Source organism: Chiloscyllium plagiosum, unplaced genomic scaffold (assembly GCF_037043375.1).
Source record: "Chiloscyllium plagiosum isolate Xiang-an unplaced genomic scaffold, Cpla_swu_hap1 HiC_scaffold_2, whole genome shotgun sequence".
NCBI classification, from domain to species: Eukaryota; Metazoa; Chordata; class Chondrichthyes; order Orectolobiformes; family Hemiscylliidae; genus Chiloscyllium; species Chiloscyllium plagiosum.
Genome location: NW_028270140.1, coordinates 157,708,119 through 157,734,094, shown reverse-complemented (window position 1 = coordinate 157,734,094; position 25,976 = coordinate 157,708,119). Strand labels below are relative to the sequence as shown.

General features: G+C 59.0%; 1 protein-coding gene across 1 annotated transcript in view; it reads left to right on the top strand.

Annotated features, from left to right (window-relative positions):
• Positions 1-5,311: 5,311 nt before the first annotated feature.
• The window catches only part of LOC122546656 (complement component C6-like), a 64,693-nt gene continuing 44,028 nt past the window's right edge, over positions 5,312-25,976 (top strand). Inside the window, exons 1-3 of the mRNA XM_087975195.1 lie at positions 5,312-5,439; positions 20,356-20,547; positions 22,083-22,164. Of these exons, the coding sequence (XP_087831321.1) occupies positions 5,337-5,439; positions 20,356-20,547; positions 22,083-22,164 (377 nt within the window). The 5' untranslated portion in view covers positions 5,312-5,336. The remainder of the gene's footprint in view (positions 5,440-20,355; positions 20,548-22,082; positions 22,165-25,976) is intronic.

Sequence of the window (25,976 nt, the reverse complement as noted above, 5' to 3'; positions counted from 1 at the left end):
GTGTCTGAGTGCGGTGAGGGGGTCGGGATGCTGACTCAGTGTCTGAGTGCGGTGAGGAGGTCGGGATGCTGACTCAGTGTCTGAGTGCGGTGAGGGGGTCGGGATGCTGACTCAGTGTCTGAGTGCGGTGAGGGGGTCGGGATGCTGACTCAATGTCTGAGTGCGGTGAGGGGGTCGGATGCTGACTCAGTGTCTGAGTGCGGTGAGGAGGGTCGGGATGCTGACTCAGTGTCTGAGTGCGGTGAGGGGGTCGGGATGCTGACTCAGTGTCTGAGTGCGGTGAGGGGGTCGGGATGCTGACTCAATGTCTGAGTGCGGTGAGGGGGTCGGGATGCTGACTCAGTGTCTGAGTGCGGTGAGGGGGTCGGGATGCTGACTCAGTGTCTGAGTGCGGTGAGGGGGTCGGGATGCTGACTCAGTGTCTGAGTGCGGTGAGGGGGTCGGGATGCTGACTCAGTGTCTGAGTGCGGTGAGGGGGTCGGGATGCTGACTCAGTGTCTGAGTGCGGTGAGGGGGTCGGGATGCTGACTCAGTGTCTGAGTGCGGTGAGGGGGTCGGGATGCTGACTCAGTGTCTGAGTGCGGTGAGGGGGTCGGGATGCTGACTCAGTGTCTGAGTGCGGTGAGGGAGGTCGGGATGCTGACTCAGTGTCTGAGTGGCGGTGAGGGGGTCGGGATGCTGACTCAGTGTCTGAGTGCGGTGAGGAGGTCGGGATGCTGACTCAGTGTCTGAGTGCGGGTGAGGGGGTCGGGATGCTGACTCAGTGTCTGAGTGGCGGTGAGGGGGTCGGGATGCTGACTCAGTGTCTGAGTGCGGTGAGGGGGTCGGGATGCTGACTCAGTGTCTGAGTGCGGTGAGGGGGTCGGGATGCTGACTCAGTGTCTGAGTGCGGTGAGGGGGTCGGGATGCTGACTCAGTGTCTGAGTGCGGTGAGGGGGTCGGGATGCTGACTCAGTGTCTGAGTGCGGTGAGGGGGTCGGGATGCTGACTCAGTGTCTGAGTGCGGTGAGGGGGTCGGGATGCTGACTCAGTGTCTGAGTGCGGTGAGGGGGTCGGGATGCTGACTCAGTGTCTGAGTGCGGTGAGGGGGTCGGGATGCTGACTCAGTGTCTGAGTGCGGTGAGGAGGTCGGGATGCTGACTCAGTGTCTGAGTGCGGTGAGGGGGTCGGGATGCTGACTCAGTGTCTGAGTGCGGTGAGGGGGTCGGGATGCTGACTCAGTGTCTGAGTGCGGTGAGGGGGTCGGGATGCTGACTCAGTGTCTGAGTGCGGTGAGGGGGTCGGGATGCTGACTCAGTGTCTGAGTGCGGTGAGGGGGTCGGGATGCTGACTCAGTGTCTGAGTGCGGTGAGGGGGTCGGGATGCTGACTCAGTGTCTGAGTGCGGTGAGGGGTCGGGATGCTGACTCAGTGTCTGAGTGCGGTGAGGGGGTCGGGATGCTGACTCAGTGTCTGAGTGCGGTGAGGGGGTCGGGATGCTGACTCAGTGTCTGAGTGCGGTGAGGGGGTCGGGATGCTGACTCAGTGTCTGAGTGCGGTGAGGGGGTCGGGATGCTGACTCAGTGTCTGAGTGCGGTGAGGGGGTCGGGATGCTGACTCAGTGTCTGAGTGCGGTGAGGGGGTCGGGATGCTGACTCAGTGTCTGAGTGCGGTGAGGGGGTCGGGATGCTGACTCAGTGTCTGAGTGCGGTGAGGGGGTCGGGATGCTGACTCAGTGTCTGAGTGCGGTGAGGGGGTCGGATGCTGACTCAGTGTCTGAGTGCGGTGAGGGGTCGGGATGCTGACTCAGTGTCTGAGTGCGGTGAGGGGGTCGGGATGCTGACTCAGTGTCTGAGTGCGGTGAGGGGGTCGGGATGCTGACTCAGTGTCTGAGTGCGGTGAGGGGGTCGGGATGCTGACTCAGTGTCTGAGTGCGGTGAGGGGGTCGGGATGCTGACTCAGTGTCTGAGTGCGGTGAGGGGGTCGGGATGCTGACTCAGTGTCTGAGTGCGGTGAGGAGGTCGGGTGCTGACTCAGTGTCTGAGTGCGGTGAGGAGGTCGGGATGCTGACTCAGTGTCTGAGTGCGGTGAGGGGGTCGGGATGCTGACTCAGTGTCTGAGTGCGGTGAGGGGGTCGGGATGCTGACTCAGTGTCTGAGTGCGGTGAGGGGGTCGGGATGCTGACTCAGTGTCTGAGTGCGGTGAGGAGGTCGGGATGCTGACTCAGTGTCTGAGTGCGGTGAGGGGGTCGGGATGCTGACTCAGTGTCTGAGTGCGGTGAGGGGGTCGGGATGCTGACTCAGTGTCTGAGTGCGGTGAGGGGGTCGGGATGCTGACTCAGTGTCTGAGTGCGGTGAGGGGGTCGGGATGCTGACTCAGTGTCTGAGTGCGGTGAGGGGGTCGGGATGCTGACTCAGTGTCTGAGTGCGGTGAGGAGGTCGGGATGCTGACTCAGTGTCTGAGTGCGGTGAGGGGGTCGGGATGCTGACTCAGTGTCTGAGTGCGGTGAGGGCGTCGGGATGCTGACTCAGTGTCTGAGTGCGGTGAGGAGGTCGGGATGCTGACTCAGTGTCTGAGTGCGGTGAGGGGGTCGGGATGCTGACTCAGTGTCTGAGTGCGGTGAGGGGGTCGGGATGCTGACTCAATGTCTGAGTGCGGTGAGGGGGTCGGGATGCTGACTCAGTGTCTGAGTGCGGTGAGGGGGTCGGGATGCTGACTCAGTGTCTGAGTGCGGTGAGGGGGTCGGGATGCTGACTCAGTGTCTGAGTGCGGTGAGGGGGTCGGGATGCTGACTCAGTGTCTGAGTGCGGTGAGGAGGTCGGGATGCTGACTCAGTGTCTGAGTGCGGTGAGGAGGTCGGGATGCTGACTCAGTGTCTGAGTGCGGTGAGGGGGTCGGGATGCTGACTCAGTGTCTGAGTGCGGTGAGGGGGTCGGGATGCTGACTCAGTGTCTGAGTGCGGTGAGGGGGTCGGGATGCTGACTCAGTGTCTGAGTGCGGTGAGGGGGTCGGGATGCTGACTCAGTGTCTGAGTGCGGTGAGGAGGTCGGGATGCTGACTCAGTGTCTGAGTGCGGTGAGGAGGGTCGGGATGCTGACTCAGTGTCTGAGTGCGGTGAGGAGGTCGGGATGCTGACTCAGTGTCTGAGTGCGGTGAGGAGGTCGGGATGCTGACTCAGTGTCTGAGTGCGGTGAGGGGGTCGGGATGCTGACTCAGTGTCTGAGTGCGGTGAGGGGGTCGGGATGCTGACTCAGTGTCTGAGTGCGGTGAGGAGGTCGGGATGCTGACTCAGTGTCTGAGTGCGGTGAGGAGGTCGGGATGCTGACTCAGTGTCTGAGTGCGGTGAGGGGGTCGGGATGCTGACTCAGTGTCTGAGTGCGGTGAGGGGGTCGGGATGCTGACTCAGTGTCTGAGTGCGGTGAGGGGGTCGGGATGCTGACTCAGTGTCTGAGTGCGGTGAGGAGGTCGGGATGCTGACTCAGTGTCTGTGTGCGGGTGAGGGGGTCGGGATGCTGACTCAGTGTCTGAGTGCGGTGAGGGGGTCGGGATGCTGACTCAGTGTCTGAGTGCGGTGAGGGGGTCGGGATGCTGACTCAGTGTCTGAGTGCGGTGAGGGGGGTCGGGATGCTGACTCAGTGTCTGAGTGCGGTGAGGAGGTCGGGATGCTGACTCAGTGTCTGAGTGCGGTGAGGGGGTCGGGATGCTGACTCAGTGTCTGAGTGCGGTGAGGAGGTCGGGATGCTGACTCAGTGTCTGAGTGCGGTGAGGGGGTCGGGATGCTGACTCAATGTCTGAGTGCGGTGAGGAGGTCGGGATGCTGACTCAGTGTCTGAGTGCGGTGAGGGGGTCGGGATGCTGACTCAGTGTCTGAGTGCGGTGAGGGGGTCGGGATGCTGACTCAGTGTCTGAGTGCGGTGAGGGGGTCGGGATGCTGACTCAGTGTCTGAGTGCGGTGAGGGGGTCGGGATGCTGACTCAGTGTCTGAGTGCGGTGAGGGGGGTCGGGATGCTGACTCAGTGTCTGAGTGCGGTGAGGAGGTCGGGATGCTGACTCAGTGTCTGTGTGCGGTGAGGGGGTCGGGATGCTGACTCAGTGTCTGAGTGCGGTGAGGGGGTCGGGATGCTGACTCAGTGTCTGAGTGCGGTGAGGAGGTCGGGATGCTGACTCAGTGTCTGAGTGCGGTGAGGGGGTCGGGATGCTGACTCAATGTCTGAGTGCGGTGAGGAGGTCGGGATGCTGACTCAGTGTCTGAGTGCGGTGAGGGGGTCGGGATGCTGACTCAGTGTCTGAGTGCGGTGAGGGGGTCGGGATGCTGACTCAGTGTCTGAGTGCGGTGAGGGGGTCGGGATGCTGACTCAGTGTCTGAGTGCGGTGAGGAGGTCGGGGTGCTGACTCAGTGTCTGAGTGCGGTGAGGAGGTCGGGATGCTGACTCAGTGTCTGAGTGCGGTGAGGGGGTCGGGATGCTGACTCAGTGTCTGAGTGCGGTGAGGGGGTCGGGATGCTGACTCAGTGTCTGAGTGCGGTGAGGGGGTCGGGATGCTGACTCAGTGTCTGAGTGCGGTGAGGGGGTCGGGATGCTGACTCAGTGTCTGAGTGCGGTGAGGGGGTCGGGATGCTGACTCAGTGTCTGAGTGCGGTGAGGGGGTCGGGATGCTGACTCAGTGTCTGAGTGCGGTGAGGAGGTCGGGATGCTGACTCAGTGTCTGAGTGCGGTGAGGGGGTCGGGATGCTGACTCAGTGTCTGAGTGCGGTGAGGAGGTCGGGATGCTGACTCAGTGTCTGAGTGCGGTGAGGGGGTCGGGATGCTGACTCAGTGTCTGAGTGCGGTGAGGGGGTCGGGATGCTGACTCAGTGTCTGAGTGCGGTGAGGAGGTCGGGTGCTGACTCAGTGTCTGAGTGCGGTGAGGAGGTCGGGATGCTGACTCAGTGTCTGAGTGCGGGTGAGGGGGTCGGGATGCTGACTCAGTGTCTGAGTGCGGTGAGGGGGTCGGGATGCTGACTCAGTGTCTGAGTGCGGTGAGGGGGTCGGGATGCTGACTCAGTGTCTGAGTGCGGTGAGGGGGTCGGGATGCTGACTCAGTGTCTGAGTGCGGTGAGGGGGTCGGGATGCTGACTCAGTGTCTGAGTGCGGTGAGGGGGTCGGGATGCTGACTCAGTGTCTGAGTGCGGTGAGGAGGTCGGGATGCTGACTCAGTGTCTGAGTGCGGTGAGGGGGTCGGGATGCTGACTCAGTGTCTGAGTGCGGTGAGGAGGTCGGGATGCTGACTCAGTGTCTGAGTGCGGTGAGGGGGTCGGGATGCTGACTCACCCTGACCTCTCCGTTCCAGGTCTCGAAAGCGCGTTACGAGGTGGCAGAGATGCTGGAGATTATCTGTTTCTCCGGGTATGAAGCACGTGGATACCAATTCTATCGGTGCCTGCCGAACGGCCGGTGGCACAAGGAGGAGCTGCAGTGTCAGCGTAAGGGCACCCATTCTGCCAGGCCCCAGCACAGTGCAACCATACACCGCCAAAGGAAGCCACTCAGTCCATCCATCCGCCAGTGCTAGCCCCTTTGAGATGGCCCAACAGTTAGTCCCACCAGCCCATTCCCCTGCCCCTTGAATTGGCCGTGTCACTTTCACCACAAACACACACACACACTATAGACCTATCAAATCCCACAATCACAGCATTGTTGCAGTGCACAGCAGGCCATTCTGCCCATCAGGTCAGCACCAGCTCTCCCACTCAGCATTTCACTTGGTTTCGTTCACCTGCCCTCTCCCCCAAAACCTTGTCACTCCTTCACAACAAGGGATACATGTTTCAAAGGCTTGTCAGAAACTACCCCCGTCACATTCTCAGGCATTACCATCCAGAACACAATCGCTGACAGTGCGGCACTCCCTCAGTACTGACCCTCCGACAGTGCGGCACTCCCTCAGCACTGACCCTCTGAGAGTGCGGCACTCCCTCAGCACTGACCCTCCGACAGTGCAGCACTCCCTTAATACTGACCCTCCGACAGTGCGGCACTCCCTCAGCACTGACCCTCCGACAGTGCAGCACTCCCTTAATACTGACCCTCCGACAGTGCAGCACTCCCTCAGCACTGACCCTCCGACAGTGCAGCACTCCCTCAGTACTGACCCTCCAACAGTGCGGCACTCCCTCAGCACTGACCCTCCGACAGTGCAGCACTCCCTTAATACTGACCCTCCGACAGTGCAGCACTCCCTCAGCACTGAACCTCCTACAGTGCGGCACTCCCTCAGCACTGACCCTCCGACAGTGCAGCACTCCCTTAATACTGACCCTCCGACAGTGCAGCACTCCCTCAGCACTGACCCTCCGACAGTGCAGCACTCCCTCAGTACTGACCCTCCAACAGTGCGGCACTCCCTCAGCACTGACCCTCCGACAGTGCAGCACTCCCTTAATACTGACCCTCCGACAGTGCAGCACTCCCTCAGCACTGAACCTCCTACAGTGCGGCACTCCCTCAGCACTGACCCTCCGACAGTGCGGCACTCCCTCAGCACTGACCCTCTGACAGTGCGGCACTCCCTCAGCACTGACCCTCCGACAGTGCGGCACTCCCTCAGCACTGACCCTCTGACAGTGCGGCACTACCTCAGCACTGACCCTCTGACAGTGCGGCACTCCCTGAGCACTGACCCTCTGACAGTGCGGCACTCCCTGAGCACTGACCCTCCAACAGTGCGGCACTCCCTCAGCACTGACCCTCCGACAGTGCGGCACTCCCTCAGCACTGACCCTCCGACAGTGCGGCACTCCCTCAGTACTGACCCTCCGACAGTGCGGCACTCCCTCAGTACTGACCCTCCAACAGTGCGGCACTCCCTCAGCACTGACCCTCCAACAGTGCGGCACTCCCTCAGCACTGACCCTCCGACAGTGCGGCACTCCCTCAGCACTGACCCTCCGACAGTGCGGCACTCCCTCAGTACTGACCCTCCGACAGTGCAGCACTCCCTCAGCACTGACCCTCTGACAGCGCAGCACTCCCTCAGCACTGACCCTCCGACAGTGCAGCACTCCCTTAATACTGACCCTCCGACAGTGCAGCACTCCCTCAGCACTGACCCTCCGACAGTGCGGCACACCCTCAGCACTGACCCTCTGACAGTGCGGCACTCCCTCAGCACTGACCCTCTGACAGTGCGGCACTCCCTCAGCACTGACCCTCTGACAGTGCGGCACTACCTCAGCACTGACCCTCTGACAGTGCGGCACTCCCTGAGCACTGACCCTCCAACAGTGCGGCACTCCCTCAGCACTGACCCTCCGACAGTGCAGCACTTCTTCAGCACTGAACCTCCAACAGTGCGGCACTCCCTTAATACTGACCCTCCGACAGTGCAGCACTCCCTCAGCACTGACCCTCCGACAGTGCGGCACTCCCTCAGCACTGACCCTCCGAGAGTGCGGCACTCCCTCAGCACTGACCCTCCGACAGTGCGGCACTCCCTCAGCATCGATCCTCTGACAGTGCAGCACTCCCTCAGCACTGACCCTCCGACAGTGCGGCACTCCCTCAGCACTGACCCTCCGACAGTGCAGCACTTCCTCAGTACTGACCCCCCGACAGTGCAGCACTCCCTCAGCACTGACCCTCCGACAGTGCGGCACTCCCTCAGCACTGACCCTCCAACAGTGCGGCACTCCCTCAGCACTGACCCTCCGACAGTGCAGCACTCCCTCAGCACTGACCCTCCGACAGTGCAGCACTTCTTCAGCACTGACCCTCCGACACTGCGGCACTCCCTCAGCACTGACCCCCCGACAGTGCGGCACTCCCTCAGCACTGACCCCCCGACAGTGCGGCACTCCCTCAGCACTGACCCTCCGACAGTGCAGCACTCCCTCAGTACTGACCCCCCGACAGTGCGGCACTCCCTCAGCACTGACCCTCCGACAGTGCGGCACTCCCTCAGCACTGACCCTCCAACAGTGCGGCACTCCCTCAGCACTGACCCTCCGACAGTGCAGCACTTCTTCAGCACTGAACCTCCAACAGTGCGGCACTCCCTTAATACTGACCCTCCGACAGTGCAGCACTCCCTCAGCACTGACCCTCTGACAGTACGGCACTCCCTCAGCACTGACCCTCCGACAGTGTGGCACTCCCTCAGCACTGACCCTCTGACAGTGCGGCACTCTCTCAGCACTGACCCTCTGACAGTGCGGCACTCCCTCAGTAATGACCCTCTGAGAGTGCAGCACTCCCTCAGTCCTGACCCTCTGACAGTGCAGCACTCCCTCAGTCCTGACCCTCTGACAGTGCAGCACTCCCTCAGTCCTGACCCTCTGACAGTGTGGCACTCCCTCAGCACTGACCCTCTGACAGTGTGGCACTCCCTCAGCACTGAGCCTCTGACAGTGCAGCACTCCCTCAGTCCTGACCCTCTGACAGTGCAGCACTCCCTCACTACTGACCCTCTGACAGTGTGGCACTCCCTCAGCACTGACCCTCTGACAGTGCGGCACTCCCTCAGCACTGACCCTCTGACAGTGCAGCACTCCCTCAACACTGACCCTCTGACAGAGCGGCACTCCCTCAGCACTGACCCTCCAACAGTGCGGCACTCCCTCAGCACTGACCCTCTGACAGTGCGGCACTCCCTCAGCACTGACCCTCTGACAGTGCAGCACTCCCTCAGCACTGACCCTCCGACAGTGCAGCACTTCTTCAGCACTGACCCTCCGACAGTGCGGCACTCCCTCAGCACTGACCCTCCGACAGTGCGGCACTCCCTCAGCACTGACCCTCCGACAGTGCGGCACTCCCTCAGCACTGACCCTGCGACAGTGCGGCACTCCCTCAGCATCGATCCTCTGACAGTGCAGCACTCCCTCAGTACTGACCCCCCGACAGTGCGGCACTCCCTCAGCACTGACCCTCCGACAGTGCGGCACTCCCTCAGCACTGACCCTCCGACAGTGCGGCACTCCCTCAGCACTGACCCTCCAACAGTGCGGCACTCCCTCAGCACTGACCCTCCGACAGTGCAGCACTTCTTCAGCACTGAACCTCCAACAGTGCGGCACTCCCTTAATACTGACCCTCCGACAGTGCAGCACTCCCTTAGCACTGACCCTCCGACAGTGCGGCACTCCCTCAGCACTGACCCCCCGACAGTGCGGCACTCCCTCAGCACTGACCCCCCGACAGTGCGGCACTCCCTCAGCACTGACCCTCCGACAGTGCAGCACTCCCTCAGTACTGAACCCCCGACAGTCCGGCACTCCCTCAGCACTGACCCTCCGACAGTGCGGCACTCCCTCAGCACTGACCCTCCAACAGTGCGGCACTCCCTCAGCACTGACCCTCCGACAGTGCAGCACTTCTTCAGCACTGAACCTCCAACAGTGCGGCACTCCCTCAGCACTGACCCTCCAACAGTGCGGCACTCCCTCAGCACTGACCCTCCGACAGTGCAGCACTTCTTCAGCACTGAACCTCCAACAGTGCGGCACTCCCTTAATACTGACCCTCCGACAGTGCAGCACTCCCTCAGCACTGACCCTCCGACAGTGCGGCACTCCCTCAGCACTGACCCCCCGACAGTGCGGCACTCCCTCAGCACTGCTCCTCCGACAGTGCGGCACTCCCTCAGCACTGACGCCCCGACAGTGCGGCACTCCCTCAGCACTGCTCCTCCGACAGTGTGGCACTCCCTCAGCACTGACCCTCCGACAGTGCAGCACTCCCTCAGCACTGACCCCCCGACAGTGCGGCACTCCCTCAGCACAGACCCTCTGACAGTACGGCACTCCCTCAGCACTGACCCTCCGACAGTGTGGCACTCCCTCAGCACTGACCCTCTGACAGTGCGGCACTCTCTCAGCACTGACCCTCTGACAGTGCGGCACTCCCTCAGTAATGACCCTCTGACGGTGCAGCACTCCCTCAGCACTGACCCTCTGACAGTGCAGCACTCCCTCAGTACTGACCCTCTGACAGTACAGCACTCCCTCAACACTGACCCTCTGACAGTGCGGCACTCCCTCAGTACTGACACTCCGACAGTGCAGCACTTCTTCAGCACTGACCCTCCGACAGTGCGGCACTCCCTCAGCACTGACCCTCCGACAGTGCGGCACTCCCTCAGCACTGACCCTCCGACAGTGCGGCACTCCCTCAGCACTGACCCTCCGACAGTGCGGCACTCCCTCAGCATCGATCCTCTGACAGTGCAGCACTCCCTCAGTACTGACCCCCCGACAGTGCGGCACTCCCTCAGCACTGACCCTCCGACAGTGCGGCACTCCCTCAGCACTGACCCTCCGACAGTGCGGCACTCCCTCAGCACTGACCCTCCAACAGTGCGGCACTCCCTCAGCACTGACCCCCCGACAGTGCGGCACTCCCTCAGCACTGACCCTCCAACAGTGCGGCACTCCCTCAGCACTGACCCTCCGACAGTGCAGCACTTCTTCAGCACTGAACCTCCAACAGTGCGGCACTCCCTTAATACTGACCCTCCGACAGTGCAGCACTCCCTTAGCACTGACCCTCCGACAGTGCGGCACTCCCTCAGCACTGACCCCCCGACAGTGCGGCACTCCCTCAGCACTGACCCCCCGACAGTGCGGCACTCCCTCAGCACTGACCCTCCGACAGTGCAGCACTCCCTCAGTACTGAACCCCCGACAGTCCGGCACTCCCTCAGCACTGACCCTCCGACAGTGCGGCACTCCCTCAGCACTGACCCTCCAACAGTGCGGCACTCCCTCAGCACTGACCCTCCGACAGTGCAGCACTTCTTCAGCACTGAACCTCCAACAGTGCGGCACTCCCTCAGCACTGACCCTCCAACAGTGCGGCACTCCCTCAGCACTGACCCTCCGACAGTGCAGCACTTCTTCAGCACTGAACCTCCAACAGTGCGGCACTCCCTTAATACTGACCCTCCGACAGTGCGGCACTCCCTCAGCACTGACCCCCCGACAGTGCGGCACTCCCTCAGCACTGACCCCCCGACAGTGCAGCACTCCCTCAGCACTGACCCTCCGACAGTGCGGCACTCCCTCAGCACTGACCCCCCGACAGTGCGGCACTCCCTCAGCACTGCTCCTCCGACAGTGCGGCACTCCCTCAGCACTGCTCCTCCGACAGTGTGGCACTCCCTCAGCACTGACCCTCCGACAGTGCAGCACTCCCTCAGCACTGACCCCCCGACAGTGCGGCACTCCCTCAGCACAGACCCTCTGACAGTACGGCACTCCCTCAGCACTGACCCTCCGACAGTGTGGCACTCCCTCAGCACTGACCCTCTGACAGTGCGGCACTCTCTCAGCACTGACCCTCTGACAGTGCGGCACTCCCTCAGTAATGACCCTCTGACAGTACAGCACTCCCTCAACACTGACCCTCTGACAGTGCGGCACTCCCTCAGTACTGACCCTCTGACAGTACAGCCCTCCCTCAACACTGACCCTCTGACAGTGCGGCACTCTCTCAGCACTGACCCTCTGACAGTGCGGCACTCCCTCAGTAATGACCCTCTGACAGTACAGCACTCCCTCAACACTGACCCTCTGACAGTGCAACACTCCCTCAGTACTGACACTCCGACAGTGCAGCACTCCCTCAGCACTGACCCTCCGACAGTGCAGCACTTCTTCAGCACTGACCCTCCGACAGTGCGGCACTCCCTCAGCACTGACCCTCCGACAGTGCGGCACTCCCTCAGCTCTGACCCTCTGACAGTGCGGCACTCCCTCAGTACTGACCCTCTGACAGTACAGCACTCCCTCAACACTGACCCTCTGATAGTGCGGCACTCCCTCAGTACTGACACTCCGACAGTGCAGCACTCCCTCAGCACTGACCCTCCGACAGTGCAGCACTTCTTCAGCACTGACCCTCCGACAGTGCGGCACTCCCTCAGTACTGACCCCCCGACAGTGCAGCACTCCCTCAGCACTGACCCTCTGACAGTGCAGCACTCCCTCAGTACTGATCCTCTGACAGTGCAGCACTCCCTCAGCACTGACCCTCCGACAGTGCGGCACTCCCTCAGTACTGACCCTCCGACAGTGCGGCAGTCCCTCAGTACTGACCCTCTGACAGTGCGGCGCTCCCTCATCACTGACCCTCTGACAGTGCGGCACTCCTTCAGCACTGACCCTCTGACAGTGCGGCACTCCCTCAGTACTGACCCTCCGACAGTGCAGCACTCCCTCAGCACTGACCCTCTGACAGTGCAGCACTCCCTCAGCACTGACCCTCCGACAGTGTGGCACTCCCTCAGCACTGACCCTCTGACAGTGCGGCACTCCCTCAGCACTGACCCTCTGACAGTGCGGCACTCCCTCAGCACTGACCCTCTGACAGTGCGGCACTCCCTCAGCACTGACCCTCCAACAGTGCGGCACTCCCTCAGCACTGACCCTCCGACAGTGCAGCACTTCTTCAGCACTGACCCTCCGACAGTGCGGCACTCCCTCAGCACTGACCCTCCGACAGTGCGGCACTCCCTCAGCACTGATCCTCCGACAGTGCGGCACTCCCTCCGCACTGACCCTCCGACAGTGCGGCACTCCCTCAGCATCGATCCTCTGACAGTGCAGCACTCCCTCAGTACTGACCCCCCGACAGTGCGGCACTCCCTCAGCACTGACCCCCCGACAGTGCAGCACTCCCTCAGCATCGATCCTCTGACAGTGCAGCACTCCCTCAGTACTGACCCTCCGACAGTGCGGCACTCCCTCAGCACTGAACCTCCAACAGTGCGGCACTCCCTTAATACTGACCCTCCGACAGTGCAGCACTCCCTCAGCACTGACCCTCCGACAGTGCGGCACTCCCTCAGCACTGACCCCCCGACAGTGCGGCACTCCCTCAGCACTGACCCTCTGACAGTGCGGCACTCCCTCGGCACTGACCACCCGACAGTGCGGCACTCCCTCAGCACTGACCCTCTGACAGTGCGGCACTCCCTCAGCACTGACCCCCCGACAGTGCGGCACTCCCTCAGCACTGACCCTCTGACAGTGCGGCACTCCCTCAGTACTGACCCTCTAACAGTGCGGCACTCCCTCAGCACTGACCCCCCGACAGTGCGGCACTCCCTCAGCACTGACCCTCCGACAGTGCAGCACTCCCTCAGTACTGACCCCCCGACAGTGCGGCACTCCCTCAGCACTGACCCTCCGACAGTGCGGCACTCCCTCAGCACTGACCCTCCAACAGTGCGGCACTCCCTCAGTACTGACCCTCCGACAGTGCAGCACTCCCTCAGCACTGACCCTCCAACAGTGCGGCACTCCCTCAGCACTGACCCTCCGACAGTGCAGCACTTCTTCAGCACTGAACCTCCAACAGTGCGGCACTCCCTCAGTACTGACCCTCCAACAGTGTGGCACTCCCTCAGCACTGACCCTCTGACAGTACGGCACTCCCTCAGCACTGACCCTCCGACAGTGCAGCACTCCCTCAGCACTGACCCTCTGACAGTACGGCACTACCTCAGCACTGACCCTCCGACAGTGTGGCACTCCCTCAGCACTGACCCTCTGACAGTGCGGCACTCTCTCAGCACTGACCCTCTGACAGTGCGGCACTCCCTCAGTAATGACCCTCTGACGGTGCAGCACTCCCTCAGCACTGACCCTCTGACAGTGCGGCACTCCCTCAGTACTGACCCTCTGACAGTGCAGCACTCCCTCAACACTGACCCTCTGACAGTGCGGCACTCCCTCAGTACTGACACTCCGACAGTGCAGCACTCCCTCAGCACTGACCCTCCGACAGTGCAGCACTTCTTCAGCACTGACCCTCCGACAGTGCGGCACTCCCTCAGCACTGACCCTCCGACAGTGCGGCACTCCCTCAGCACTGACCCTCCGACAGTGCGGCACTCCCTCAGCACTGACCCTCCGACAGTGCGGCACTCCCTCAGCATCGATCCTCTGACAGTGCAGCACTCCCTCAGTACTGACCCCCCGACAGTGCAGCACTCCCTCAGCACTGACCCTCTGGCAGTGCAGCACTCCCTCAGCGCTGACCCTCTGACAGTGCAGCACTCCCTCAGCGCTGACCCTCTGACAGTGCGGCACTCCCTCAGTACTGACCCTCTGACAGTGCGGCACTCCCTCAGCACTGACCCTCTGACAGTGCAGCACTCCCTCAGCACTGACCCTCTGACAGTGCGGCACTCCCTCAGCACTGACCCTCTGACAGTGCAGCAGTCCCTCAGTACTGATCCTCTGACAGTGCAGCACTCCCTCAGCACTGACCCTCCGACAGTGCGGCACTCCCTCAGTACTGACCCTCCGACAGTGCGGCAGTCCCTTAGTACTGACCCTCTGACAGTGCGGCATTCCTTCAGCACTGACCCTCTGACAGTGCAGCACTCCCTCAGTACTGACCCTCCGACAGTGCAGCAGTCCCTCAGCACTGACCCTCTGACAGTGCAGCACTCCCTCAGTACTGACCCTCCGACAGTGCAGCACTCCCTCAGCACTGACCCTCTGACAGTGCAGCACTCCCTCAGTACTGACCCTCCGACAGTGCAGCACTCCCTCAGCACTGACCCTCTGACAGTGTGGCACTCCCTCAGTACTGACCCTCCGACAGTGCAGCACTCCCTCAGCACTGACCCTCTGACAGTGCGGCACTCCCTCAGTACTGACCCTCTGACAGTGCAGCACTCCCTCAGTACTGACCCTCTGACAGTGCGGCATTCCCTCAGCACTGACCCTCTGACAGTGCGGCACTCCCTCAGTACTGACCCTCCGACAGTGCAGTAATCCCTCAGTCCTGACCCTCTGACAGTGCGGCACTCCCTCAGCACTGACCCTCTGACAGTGTGGCACTCCCTCAGTACTGACCCTCCGACAGTGCAGCACTCCCTCAGTACTGACCCTCCGACAGTGCAGCACTCCCTCAGCACTGACCCTCTGACAGTGCAGCACTCCCTCAGTACTGACCCTCCGACAGTGCAGCACTCCCTCAGTACTGACCCTCTGACAGTGCAGCACTCCCTCAGCACTGACCCTCTGGCAGTGCAGCACTCCCTCAGCGCTGACCCTCTGACAGTGCAGCACTCCCTCAGCGCTGACCCTCTGACAGTGCAGCACTCCCTCAGCGCTGACCCTCTGACAGTGCAGCACTCCCTCAGTACTGACCCTCTGACAGTGCGGCACTCCCTCAGTACTGACCCTCCGACAGTGCAGCACTCCCTCAGCACTGACCCTCTGACAGTGCAGCACTCCCTCAGTACTGACCCTCTGACAGTGCAGCACTCCCTCAGCGCTGACCCTCTGACAGTGCGGCACTCCCTCAGTACTGACCCTCTGACAGTGCGGCACTCCCTCAGTACTGACCCTCCGACAGTGCAGCACTCCCTCAGTACTGACCCTCTGACAGTGCGGCACTCCCTCAGCACTGACCCTCTGACAGTGTGGCACTCCCTCAGTACTGACCCTCCGACAGTGCAGCAATCCCTCAGTACTGACCCTCCGACAGTGCAGCACTCCCTCAGCACTGACCCTCTGACAGTGCAGCACTCCCTCAGTACTGACCCTCCGACAGTGCAGCACTCCCTCAGTACTGACCCTCTGACAGTGCAACACTCCCTCAGCACTGACCCTCTGACAGTGCAGCACTCCCTCAGCGCTGACCCTCTGACAGTGCAGCACTCCCTCAGCGCTGACCCTCTGACAGTGCGGCACTCCCTCAGTACTGACCCTCTGACAGTGCGGCACTCCCTCAGCACTGACCCTCTGACAGTGCAGCACTCCCTCAGTACTGATCCTCTGACAGTGCAGCACTCCCTCAGCGCTGACCCTCTGACAGTGCAGCACTCCCTCAGCACTGACCCTCTGACAGTGCGGCACTCCCTCAGTACTGACCCTCTGACAGTGCAGCACTCCCTCAGCACTGACCCTCTGACAGTGCGTCACTCCCTCAGTACTGACCCTCTGACAGTGCAGCACTCCCTCAGCGCTGACCCTCTGACAGTGCAGCACTCCCTCAACACTGACCCTCTGACAGTGCGGCACTCCCTCAGCACTGACCCTCCGACAGTGTGGCACTCCCTCAGCACTGACCCTCTGACAGTGCGGCACTCTCTCAGCACTGACCCTCTGACAGTGCGGCACTCCCTCAGTAATTACCCTCTGACGGTGCAGCACTCCCTCAGCACTGACCCTCTGACAGTGCGGCACTCCCTCAGTACTGACCCTCTGACAGTGCAGCACTCCCTCAGCACTGACCCTCCGACAGTGCAGCACTCCCTCCGCACTGACCCTCCGACAGTGCGGCACTCCCTCAGTACTGACACTCCGACAGTGCAGCACTCCCTCAGCACTGACCCTCCGACAGTGCAGCACTTCTTCAGCACTGACCCTCCGACAGTGCGGCACTCCCTCAGCACTGACCCTCCGACAGTGCGGCACTCCCTCAGCACTGACCCTCCGACAGTGCGGCACTCCCTCAGCACTGACCCTCCGACAGTGCGGCACTCCCTCAGCATCGATCCTCTGACAGTGCAGCACTCCCTCAGTACTGACCCCCCGACAGTGCAGCACTCCCTCAGCACTGACCCTCTGGCAGTGCAGCACTCCCTCAGCGCTGACCCTCTGACAGTGCAGCACTCCCTCAGCGCTGACCCTCTGACAGTGCGGCACTCCCTCAGTACTGTCCCTCTGACAGTGCGGCACTCCCTCAGCACTGACCCTCTGACAGTGCAGCACTCCCTCAGCACTGACCCTCTGACAGTGCGGCACTCCCTCAGCACTGACCCTCTGACAGTGCAGCAGTCCCTCAGTACTGATCCTCTGACAGTGCAGCACTCCCTCAGCACTGACCCTCCGACAGTGCGGCACTCCCTCAGTACTGACCCTCCGACAGTGCGGCAGTCCCTCAGTACTGACCCTCTGACAGTGCGGCATTCCTTCAGCACTGACCCTCTGACAGTGCAGCACTCCCTCAGTACTGACCCTCCGACAGTGCAGCAGTCCCTCAGCACTGACCCTCTGACAGTGCAGCACACCCTCAGTACTGACCCTCCGACAGTGCAGCACTCCCTCAGTACTGACCCTCCGACAGTGCAGCACTCCCTCAGCACTGACCCTCTGACAGTGCAGCACTCCCTCAGTACTGACCCTCCGACAGTGCAGCACTCCCTCAGCACTGACCCTCTGACAGTGTGGCACTCCCTCAGTACTGACCCTCCGACAGTGCAGCACTCCCTCAGTACTGACCCTCTGACAATGCGGCACTCCCTCAGCACTGACCCTCTGACAGTGCAGCACTCCCTCAGTACTGACCCTCTGACAGTGCGGCATTCCCTCAGCACTGACCCTCTGACAGTGCGGCACTCCCTCAGTACTGACCCTCCGACAGTGCAGTAATCCCTCAGTCCTGACCCTCTGACAGTGCGGCACTCCCTCAGCACTGACCCTCTGACAGTGTGGCACTCCCTCAGTACTGACCCTCCGACAGTGCAGCACTCCCTCAGTACTGACCCTCCGACAGTGCAGCACTCCCTCAGCACTGACCCTCTGACAGTGCAGCACTCCCTCAGTACTGACCCTCCGACAGTGCAGCACTCCCTCAGTACTGACCCTCTGACAGTGCAGCACTCCCTCAGCACTGACCCTCTGGCAGTGCAGCACTCCCTCAGCGCTGACCCTCTGACAGTGCAGCACTCCCTCAGCGCTGACCCTCTGACAGTGCAGCACTCCCTCAGCGCTGACCCTCTGACAGTGCAGCACTCCCTCAGTACTGACCCTCTGACAGTGCGGCACTCCCTCAGTACTGACCCTCCGACAGTGCAGCACTCCCTCAGCACTGACCCTCTGACAGTGCAGCACTCCCTCAGTACTGACCCTCTGACAGTGCAGCACTCCCTCAGCGCTGACCCTCTGACAGTGCGGCACTCCCTCAGTACTGACCCTCTGACAGTGCGGCACTCCCTCAGTACTGACCCTCCGACAGTGCAGCACTCCCTCAGTACTGACCCTCTGACAGTGCGGCACTCCCTCAGCACTGACCCTCTGACAGTGTGGCACTCCCTCAGTACTGACCCTCCGACAGTGCAGCACTCCCTCAGTACTGACCCTCCGACAGTGCAGCACTCCCTCAGCACTGACCCTCTGACAGTGCAGCACTCCCTCAGTACTGACCCTCCGACAGTGCAGCACTCCCTCAGTACTGACCCTCTGACAGTGCAGCACTCCCTCAGCACTGACCCTCTGACAGTGCAGCACTCCCTCAGCGCTGACCCTCTGACAGTGCAGCACTCCCTCAGCGCTGACCCTCTGACAGTGCGGCACTCCCTCAGTACTGACCCTCTGACAGTGCGGCACTCCCTCAGCACTGACCCTCTGACAGTGCAGCACTCCCTCAGTACTGATCCTCTGACAGTGCAGCACTCCCTCAGCGCTGACCCTCTGACAGTGCAGCACTCCCTCAGCACTGACCCTCTGACAGTGCGGCACTCCCTCAGTACTGACCCTCTGACAGTGCAGCACTCCCTCAGCACTGACCCTCTGACAGTGCAGCACTCCCTCAGTACTGACCCTCTGACAGTGCAGCACTCCCTCAGCGCTGACCCTCTGACAGTGCAGCACTCCCTCAGCACTGACCCTCTGACAGTGCAGCACTCCCTCAGCGCTGACCCTCTGACAGTGCAGCACTCCCTCAGCGCTGACCCTCTGACAGTGCGGCACTCCCTCAGTACTGACCCTCTGACAGTGCGGCACTCCCTCAGCACTGACCCTCTGACAGTGCAGCACTCCCTCAGTACTGATCCTCTGACAGTGCAGCACTCCCTCAGCGCTGACCCTCTGACAGTGCAGCACTCCCTCAGCACTGACCCTCTGACAGTGCGGCACTCCCTCAGTACTGACCCTCTGACAGTGCAGCACTCCCTCAGCACTGACCCTCTGACAGTGCAGCACTCCCTCAGTACTGACCCTCTGACAGTGCAGCACTCCCTCAGCGCTGACCCTCTGACAGTGCAGCACTCCCTCAACACTGACCCTCTGACAGTGCGGCACTCCCTCAGTACTGACCCTCTGACAGTGCAGCACTCCCTCAGCACTGACCCTCTGACAGTGCAGCACTCCCTCAACACTGACCCTCTGACAGTGCGGCACTCCCTCAGTACTGACCCTCCGACAGTGCAGCACTCCCTCAGTACTGACCCTCTGACAGTGCAGCACTCCCTCAGCACTGACCCTCTGACAGTGTGGCACTCCCTCAGTACTGACCCTCCGACAGTGCAGCACTCCCTCAGTACTGACCCTCCGACAGTGCAGCACTCCCTCAGCACTGACCCTCTGACAGTGCAGCACTCCCTCAGTGCTGACCCTCCGACAGTGCAGCACTCCCTCAGTACTGACCCTCTGACAGTGCAGCACTCCCTCAGCACTGACCCTCTGACAGTGCAGCACTCCCTCAGCGCTGACCCTCTGACAGTGCAGCACTCCCTCAGCGCTGACCCTCTGACAGTGCGGCACTCCCTCAGTACTGACCCTCTGACAGTGCGGCACTCCCTCAGCACTGACCCTCTGACAGTGCAGCACTCCCTCAGTACTGATCCTCTGACAGTGCAGCACTCCCTCAGCGCTGACCCTCTGACAGTGCAGCACTCCCTCAGCACTGACCCTCTGACAGTGCGGCACTCCCTCAGTACTGACCCTCTGACAGTGCAGCACTCCCTCAGCGCTGACCCTCTGACAGTGCAGCACTCCCTCAGCACTGACCCTCTGACAGTGCGGCACTCCCTCAGTACTGACCCTCTGACAGTGCAGCACTCCCTCAGAACTGACCCTCTGACAGTGCAGCACTCCCTCAGCACTGACCCTCTGACAGTGCGGCACTCCCTCAGTACTGACCCTCTGACAGTGCAGCACTCCCTCAGTACTGACCCTCTGACAGTGCAGCACTCCCTCAGCGCTGACCCTCTGACAGTGCAGCACTCCCTCAGCGCTGACCCTCTGACAGTGCGGCACTCCCTCAGTACTGACCCTCTGACAGTGCAGCACTCCCTCAGCACTGAACCTGTGCGAGTGCGCCGCTACCATTGGATTGTGAGCCTGAGCCTGTGGCCTCTGCTGTTCCCCAGTGTGTGGTGTCTCTGAGCGATGGACCAGATTCCTCTATTGACCCAGCATTCCTTCTTCTGACCCCTGTCTGCTCCCAATCCTCCCCAGCCTTCAGTGATGAGGGGGGGGGGGGGGGGGGGGGGGTGTAGGGGGAGTGCAGATCCCACCCGGTCTCTGTGCCCACCCTGGCCATCCCACTCAGAGCGATTGGAGTTGTAGTAGGCCATTCAGCCCATCGAGTCTGCTGCACCATTTTGAATGTGCTCCTGGCTGACCTGAGCAATGTTTGGTGTTCCCGTCTTGTAGGGTCTGTGTGCACGCGCCCTCCTGTCTCCAGGCCAGCCACCCTGCATCCGTTCCAGAGTGAGTACAGCGTGGGAGAGACCATCCAAGTGAGGTGTCCTTCTGGGATGGGAGCTGCTGGCCAGTCTCGCTATACGTGTGGGTCCAGCCTCACCTGGGAGCCTGAGCTGCCCCCAGAAATACACTGCCAGTCCGGTAAGATCAGGAATCCCTCCCCCCTACCCCCCCCCCCTCCCTCTTCACCTCCGCTGGGGATGGGACAGACATGAGGAACCTCACCCCGTTTTGCAAAGCCCAAGGGACTTCCCCTGGGGTACCTTCTCAGTCAGTTAATGGAGGGCAGAGGGTGGGGTCTGGTCACCTCACTGGGCTAGTAATTCAGATACCCAAGGAATGGCCGTGCTCTGTGGCCTGAAATCCCAGGACAGAGTGAGGACTGCAGATGCTGGAGATCAGAGTCGAGAGTGTGGTGCTGGAAAAGCACAGCAGGTCAGGCAGCATCTGAGAAGCAGGAGAATCAAGTGTTTCAGACAAAAAGCCCTTCATCAGAACTGACTGTCAGACTTCTCCGACCACTGGGATTCCCGACAGCCGATAAACCGACAGCCACACACAGACACCAACTCACCAGGACAAAAGACCCTATACCCACCATGTACAAGACAAACATGATTTACAAGATTCCATGCAAAGACTGTATGAAACACTATATGGGGCAAACAGACAGATAACTAGCAACCCACATCCAGAAACACCAACTTGGCACTAAACGCCACGACCAGCTGTCCCTCGTAGCCACATACACAGATGACAGGGACCACAAATTCAACTGGGACAACACAATGAACATAAGACAAGCTAAACAGAGGACAGCCAGAGGATTTCTAGAAGCATGGCACACATCCACAGACTCAATCAACAAGCACACAGTCCTGGACCAAATCTACAACGAGCAGCCAAAACCAGCAACCCGGGAAGCAGCAGGAATGGAAACAAATACATTCCAGAAGAGACAGTATAGCAGCACATCACAGGAGGCTCCAAAGCCACCGAGGATGTCACCCAGACAGGGGGTGAAACGTTTGCAAATCAGCTTCCCAGCTCGGTGAACATACCCAGTATCATGGCATGCTGTGAAAGATACGGAAATTCAGGCCTCCCTGCTGTGGGAAAGTTGTTGTGAAACTTGAAAGGGTTCAGAAAAGATTTACAAGGATGTTGCCAGGGTTGGAGGATCTGAGCTACAGGGAGAGGCTGAACAGGCTGGGGCTGTTTTCCCTGGAGCGTCGGAGGCTGAGGGGTGACCTTATAGAGGTTTATAAAATTATGACGGGCATGGATAGGATAAATAGACAAAGTCTTTTCCCTGGGGTTGGGGAGTCCAGAACTATAGGGGCATAGGTTTAGGGTGAGAGGGGAAAGATATAAAAGGGACTTAAGGGGCAACTTTTTCACACAGAGGGTGGTACGTGTATGGAATGAGCTGCCAGAGGATGTGGTGGAGGCTGGTACAATTGCAACATTTAAGAGGCATTTGGATGGGTATATGAATAGGAAGGGTTTGGAGGGATATGGGCCGGGTGCTGGCAGGTGGGACTAGATTGGGTTGGGATAACTGGGTCAGCATGGACGGGTTGTTTCCATGCTGTACATCTCTCTGACAACATAAACTACCTCAGCCACCATGGGTGTGTCGCTGAGTCATCACTGGTGATTGTACTATTCTGCAGGTATCGATAACTCAGACTGTGACCCAGGACAGAAAGCAGATGGAGACCTGTGTGTCTGCAAGTCAGCAGATCAGGACTGTGGGTATGTTACAGCCTGGGCTTCAGTCCTGCCGCCAGCCTCTCGTATCTCACCTCTTGTCTACATCAATGTAACGGGTTGGTGCACTGATTGCCACTTGTGAAAGGAACAAGGATGAGAGGCAGAGATTGAAAGTGATGCCAGGGTGATGTGAGAAAATGCCTTTGCACTGAATTCTAAAGCATTGCGAATAGGTTTGGGCTTGGGCCCACTCCCCAGTTTCTGGGGGAAGAGATTTCTCCTCATCCCACTCCTCAATGCTCTAATGCCCCCAATTCTGAACCACTCCCTGCTCATTGGGCACATCCTACCTTTATTTACCCTGTCTTGTTCTGTTTGAATTTTATAAATCTCTATGAGATGCCCCCCTCATTCTTTGAAACTCCCGTGAACTTAATCCTAACCAATCCCGTTTCCCGTCCTGACCCACCCCTCCCAAAGACTGATGACCTCCTGGCAATGAACAATATTCCTGCATTGGTGTCGTAAGACCCTGTTTTTAAACTGTGTCCCGGGGTCCAGCCTCTCCCATCCTGTCAGCATCCACCCCGCTAACACCCCACAGGATCGGTTTTGCCTCTGTAAGGTGACCTGTCATCGTTTGAAACACCAATGGGGAGTGGTTAAACCTCTCCCTCACACATGCCCCCCCCGCTATCCCAGGAAGCAGTCAGGTCCACCCACCCCAAACTGCTTCGGACACAGTTGTGTTCTTTCTCAAATAAAAAGACCAAAACCTCACACACTGCTCGAGGTGTGCTCTCACTAAGGCTCAGTGCAGTGACACTAAAACAATTCCAATCTTCGATTCAATTTCCCTTGCAATAAAGACTTCCTCGCTGGAGTTACTGGCTAACCTTACAGGATTCTGTACCAGGACACTCAGATCCCTGAGCACCTCAAACATCTTCAAGCCAATCAGGAGGGGCATGGATAGGGTTTACAGACAAGGTCGTTTCCCTGGGGTGAGGGAGTCCAGGTTAGATTAGATTGCCTACAGTGTGGAAACAGGCCCTTCGGCCCAACCAGTCCACACCGACCCTCCAAAGAGTAACCCACCCAGACCCATTCCCCCTAGCCAATATCTACCCCTGACTAATGCACCTAACATTACGGGAAATTTAGCACGGCCAATTCACCTGACCTGCACATCTTTGGACTGTGGGAGGAAACCGGAGGAAACCCACGCAGACACGGGGAGAATGTGCAAACTCCACACAGACAGTCACCCGAGGCTGGAATTGAACCCAGGTCTCTGGCGCTGTGAGGCAGCAGTGCTAACCACTGAGCCACCGTGCTGTCATAACTAGAGGGCATAGGTTTAGGGTGAGAGGGGAAAGATATACAAGAGACCTAAGGGGCAACGTTTTCACACAGAGGGTGGTACGTATGTGGAATGAGCTGCCAGAGGAAGTGGTGGAGGCTGGTACAATTGCAACATTTAAGAGGCACTTGGATGGTATATGAATAGGAAGGGTTTGGAGGGATATGGGCCGGGTGTTGGCAGGTGGGACTAGATTGGGGTTGGGATATCTGGTCGGCAGGGACGTGTTGGACCGAAGGGTCTGTTTCCATGCTGTACATCTCTATGACTCTGTGACTCTCTCTATTAGGACAGAACGGCATTATAAATTAGGGTGGATTGGCCATGGAAAAAGCAGGGTTATGGGGAATGGGTAGGGGTTAGGGTCTGGGTGGGATACTGTTTGGAGTGTCAGTGCTGACTTCCATGCTGTAGCGATTCGATGCTATATGACTGTTCCTGAGAAACGGGATAAGTTCACTTTCTCCCATTTCATCCCCCATCTGCCACTGTTTTTGCTGAGTCACTTTGTGTATCAGTTGTTAATGTGACAAGGTGCTGAGTAAGTTGTGTGTTTCAGGAATGACAACACACCAGAAATAGCGATATAAAGGCGTGTGTACAGTGCACTGGGATGTACTGGATCCTATATATATACACCAGCCACAGGTTCCTGTCCTGTATGGACAGTAAGGACAGATACACACACCAACTCCTTCAGCCCACGAAGCACAGACACCTATTCACAGGCTCATTTCGCATAGCAATTTCTTACTTTGTACAAAATTTAGTTAAAAAATTCACCTTGGCTGTTAACTGTCAGTCTTCACCAACTGGAGCATTCTCCCTGACCTGTTGCTCCAGGGGATGAGGGAGAGCAGCCGGTGTGAATTGGGATATGGATAAGAACGAGCTTCCAGCCTGGACTGTGGAGGGATGATCCCGAGAGTGCAACAAGCTGCATTTCAGTTGGTGTGTGGGGGACTAGCTGGCCCCTGTTAATCCGCTACGAGGTACTAAATATTCAATAAACTAACATCTACGTCCTCCTGAGAGTCTCCACCCACTCAACAACTTACTTTCAGTCCTTTGGTAATACAGTACTATTTTAGAGCAGGCACACCCTGAACGAGGAGTGCTGATTGGTTGGAAAGTGGATACTAGTAGAATGCTCCAGTTGGTGAAGACTGACAGTTAACAGCCAAGGTGAATTTTTTAACTAAATTTTGTACAAAGTAAGAAATTGCCATGCGAAATGAGCCTGTGAATAGGTGTCTGTGCTTCGTGGGCTGAAGGAGTTGGTGTGTGTATCTGTCCTTACTGTCCATACAGGACAGGAACCTGTGGCTGGTGTATATATAGGATCCAGTACATCCCAGTGCACTGTACACACGCCTTTATATCGCTATTGCTGGTGTGTTGTCCTGTTAAAGTAAGACTAAAGGCTGTATCTTTTAGATTAGAAATGATTAGAATCACGACAGTATGAAAACAGGCCATGTGTCATCCCTGGTCTGTATCTGTCTGTGTGTCTGTCTGTTTGATCCTGTGTAGGAGAGTAAGTGTGTCTGAGTGTGAGAGTGGGTGTGAGTATGATAGTGTGTGTGAGTGTAAAAGTGTGTGTGTGAGTGTGACAGTGTGTGAGAGTATGTGTGTGTGTGAGTTTGACTGTGTGTGTCTGAGAGTGAGTGCATGTCTGTATGTGTGAGTATGTGTGAGAGAGAGTGTGTGTGAGTGTGATGTGTATATGTTTGAGTGTGTGTTTGTATGTGTGTGTGTGAGTATGCGTGTGTGTGTGTTTGTATGTGTCTGTATGTGTGTCTGTGTGCGCATGCACGTGTGTGTGTGCCTGTGTGTTTGTATGTGTGTGAGAGAGTGTCTGTGTGTGTTTGAGAATGAGTGTCTGTGTGTCTGTGTACGTGTGAGTGTATATGTGTGTTTGTGAGTGAATATGTGTGTGTATGTGTTAGTGTGTATGTGTGAGTGTGTGTGTGTGAGCGTGAGGGAGTATGTGTGTGTGAGTGTGTGTGTGTCGGTGTGTGAGTGAGTGTGTGTGAGTGATTCACTGTTTATGTGTGTGTCTGTGTGTGAGAGTGTATGTGTGAGTGTGTGTGTGTGAGAGTGTATGTGTGAGTGTGTATGTGTGAGTGTGTATGTGTGAGTGAGTGTGTTCAAAGTTTGTGCGAAGATTTGTAGCTCGGGTGCTCGTTGTTGTGGTTCTGTTCGCCGAGCTGGAAGTTTTTGTTGCAAACGTTTCGTCCCCTGGCTAGGCGACATCATCAGTGCTTGGGAGCCTCCTGCAAAGCGCTTCTTTGATGTTTCCTCCGGTGTTTATAGTGGTCTGTCCCTGCCGCTTCCGGTTGTCAGTTTCAGCTGTCCGCTGTAGTGGTTGGTATATTGGGTCCAGGTCGATGTGTTTGTTGATGGAGTTTGTGGATGAATGCCATGCCTCTAGGAATTCCCTGGCTGTTCTCTGTCTGGCTTGCCCTATGATAGTAGTGTTGTCCCAGTC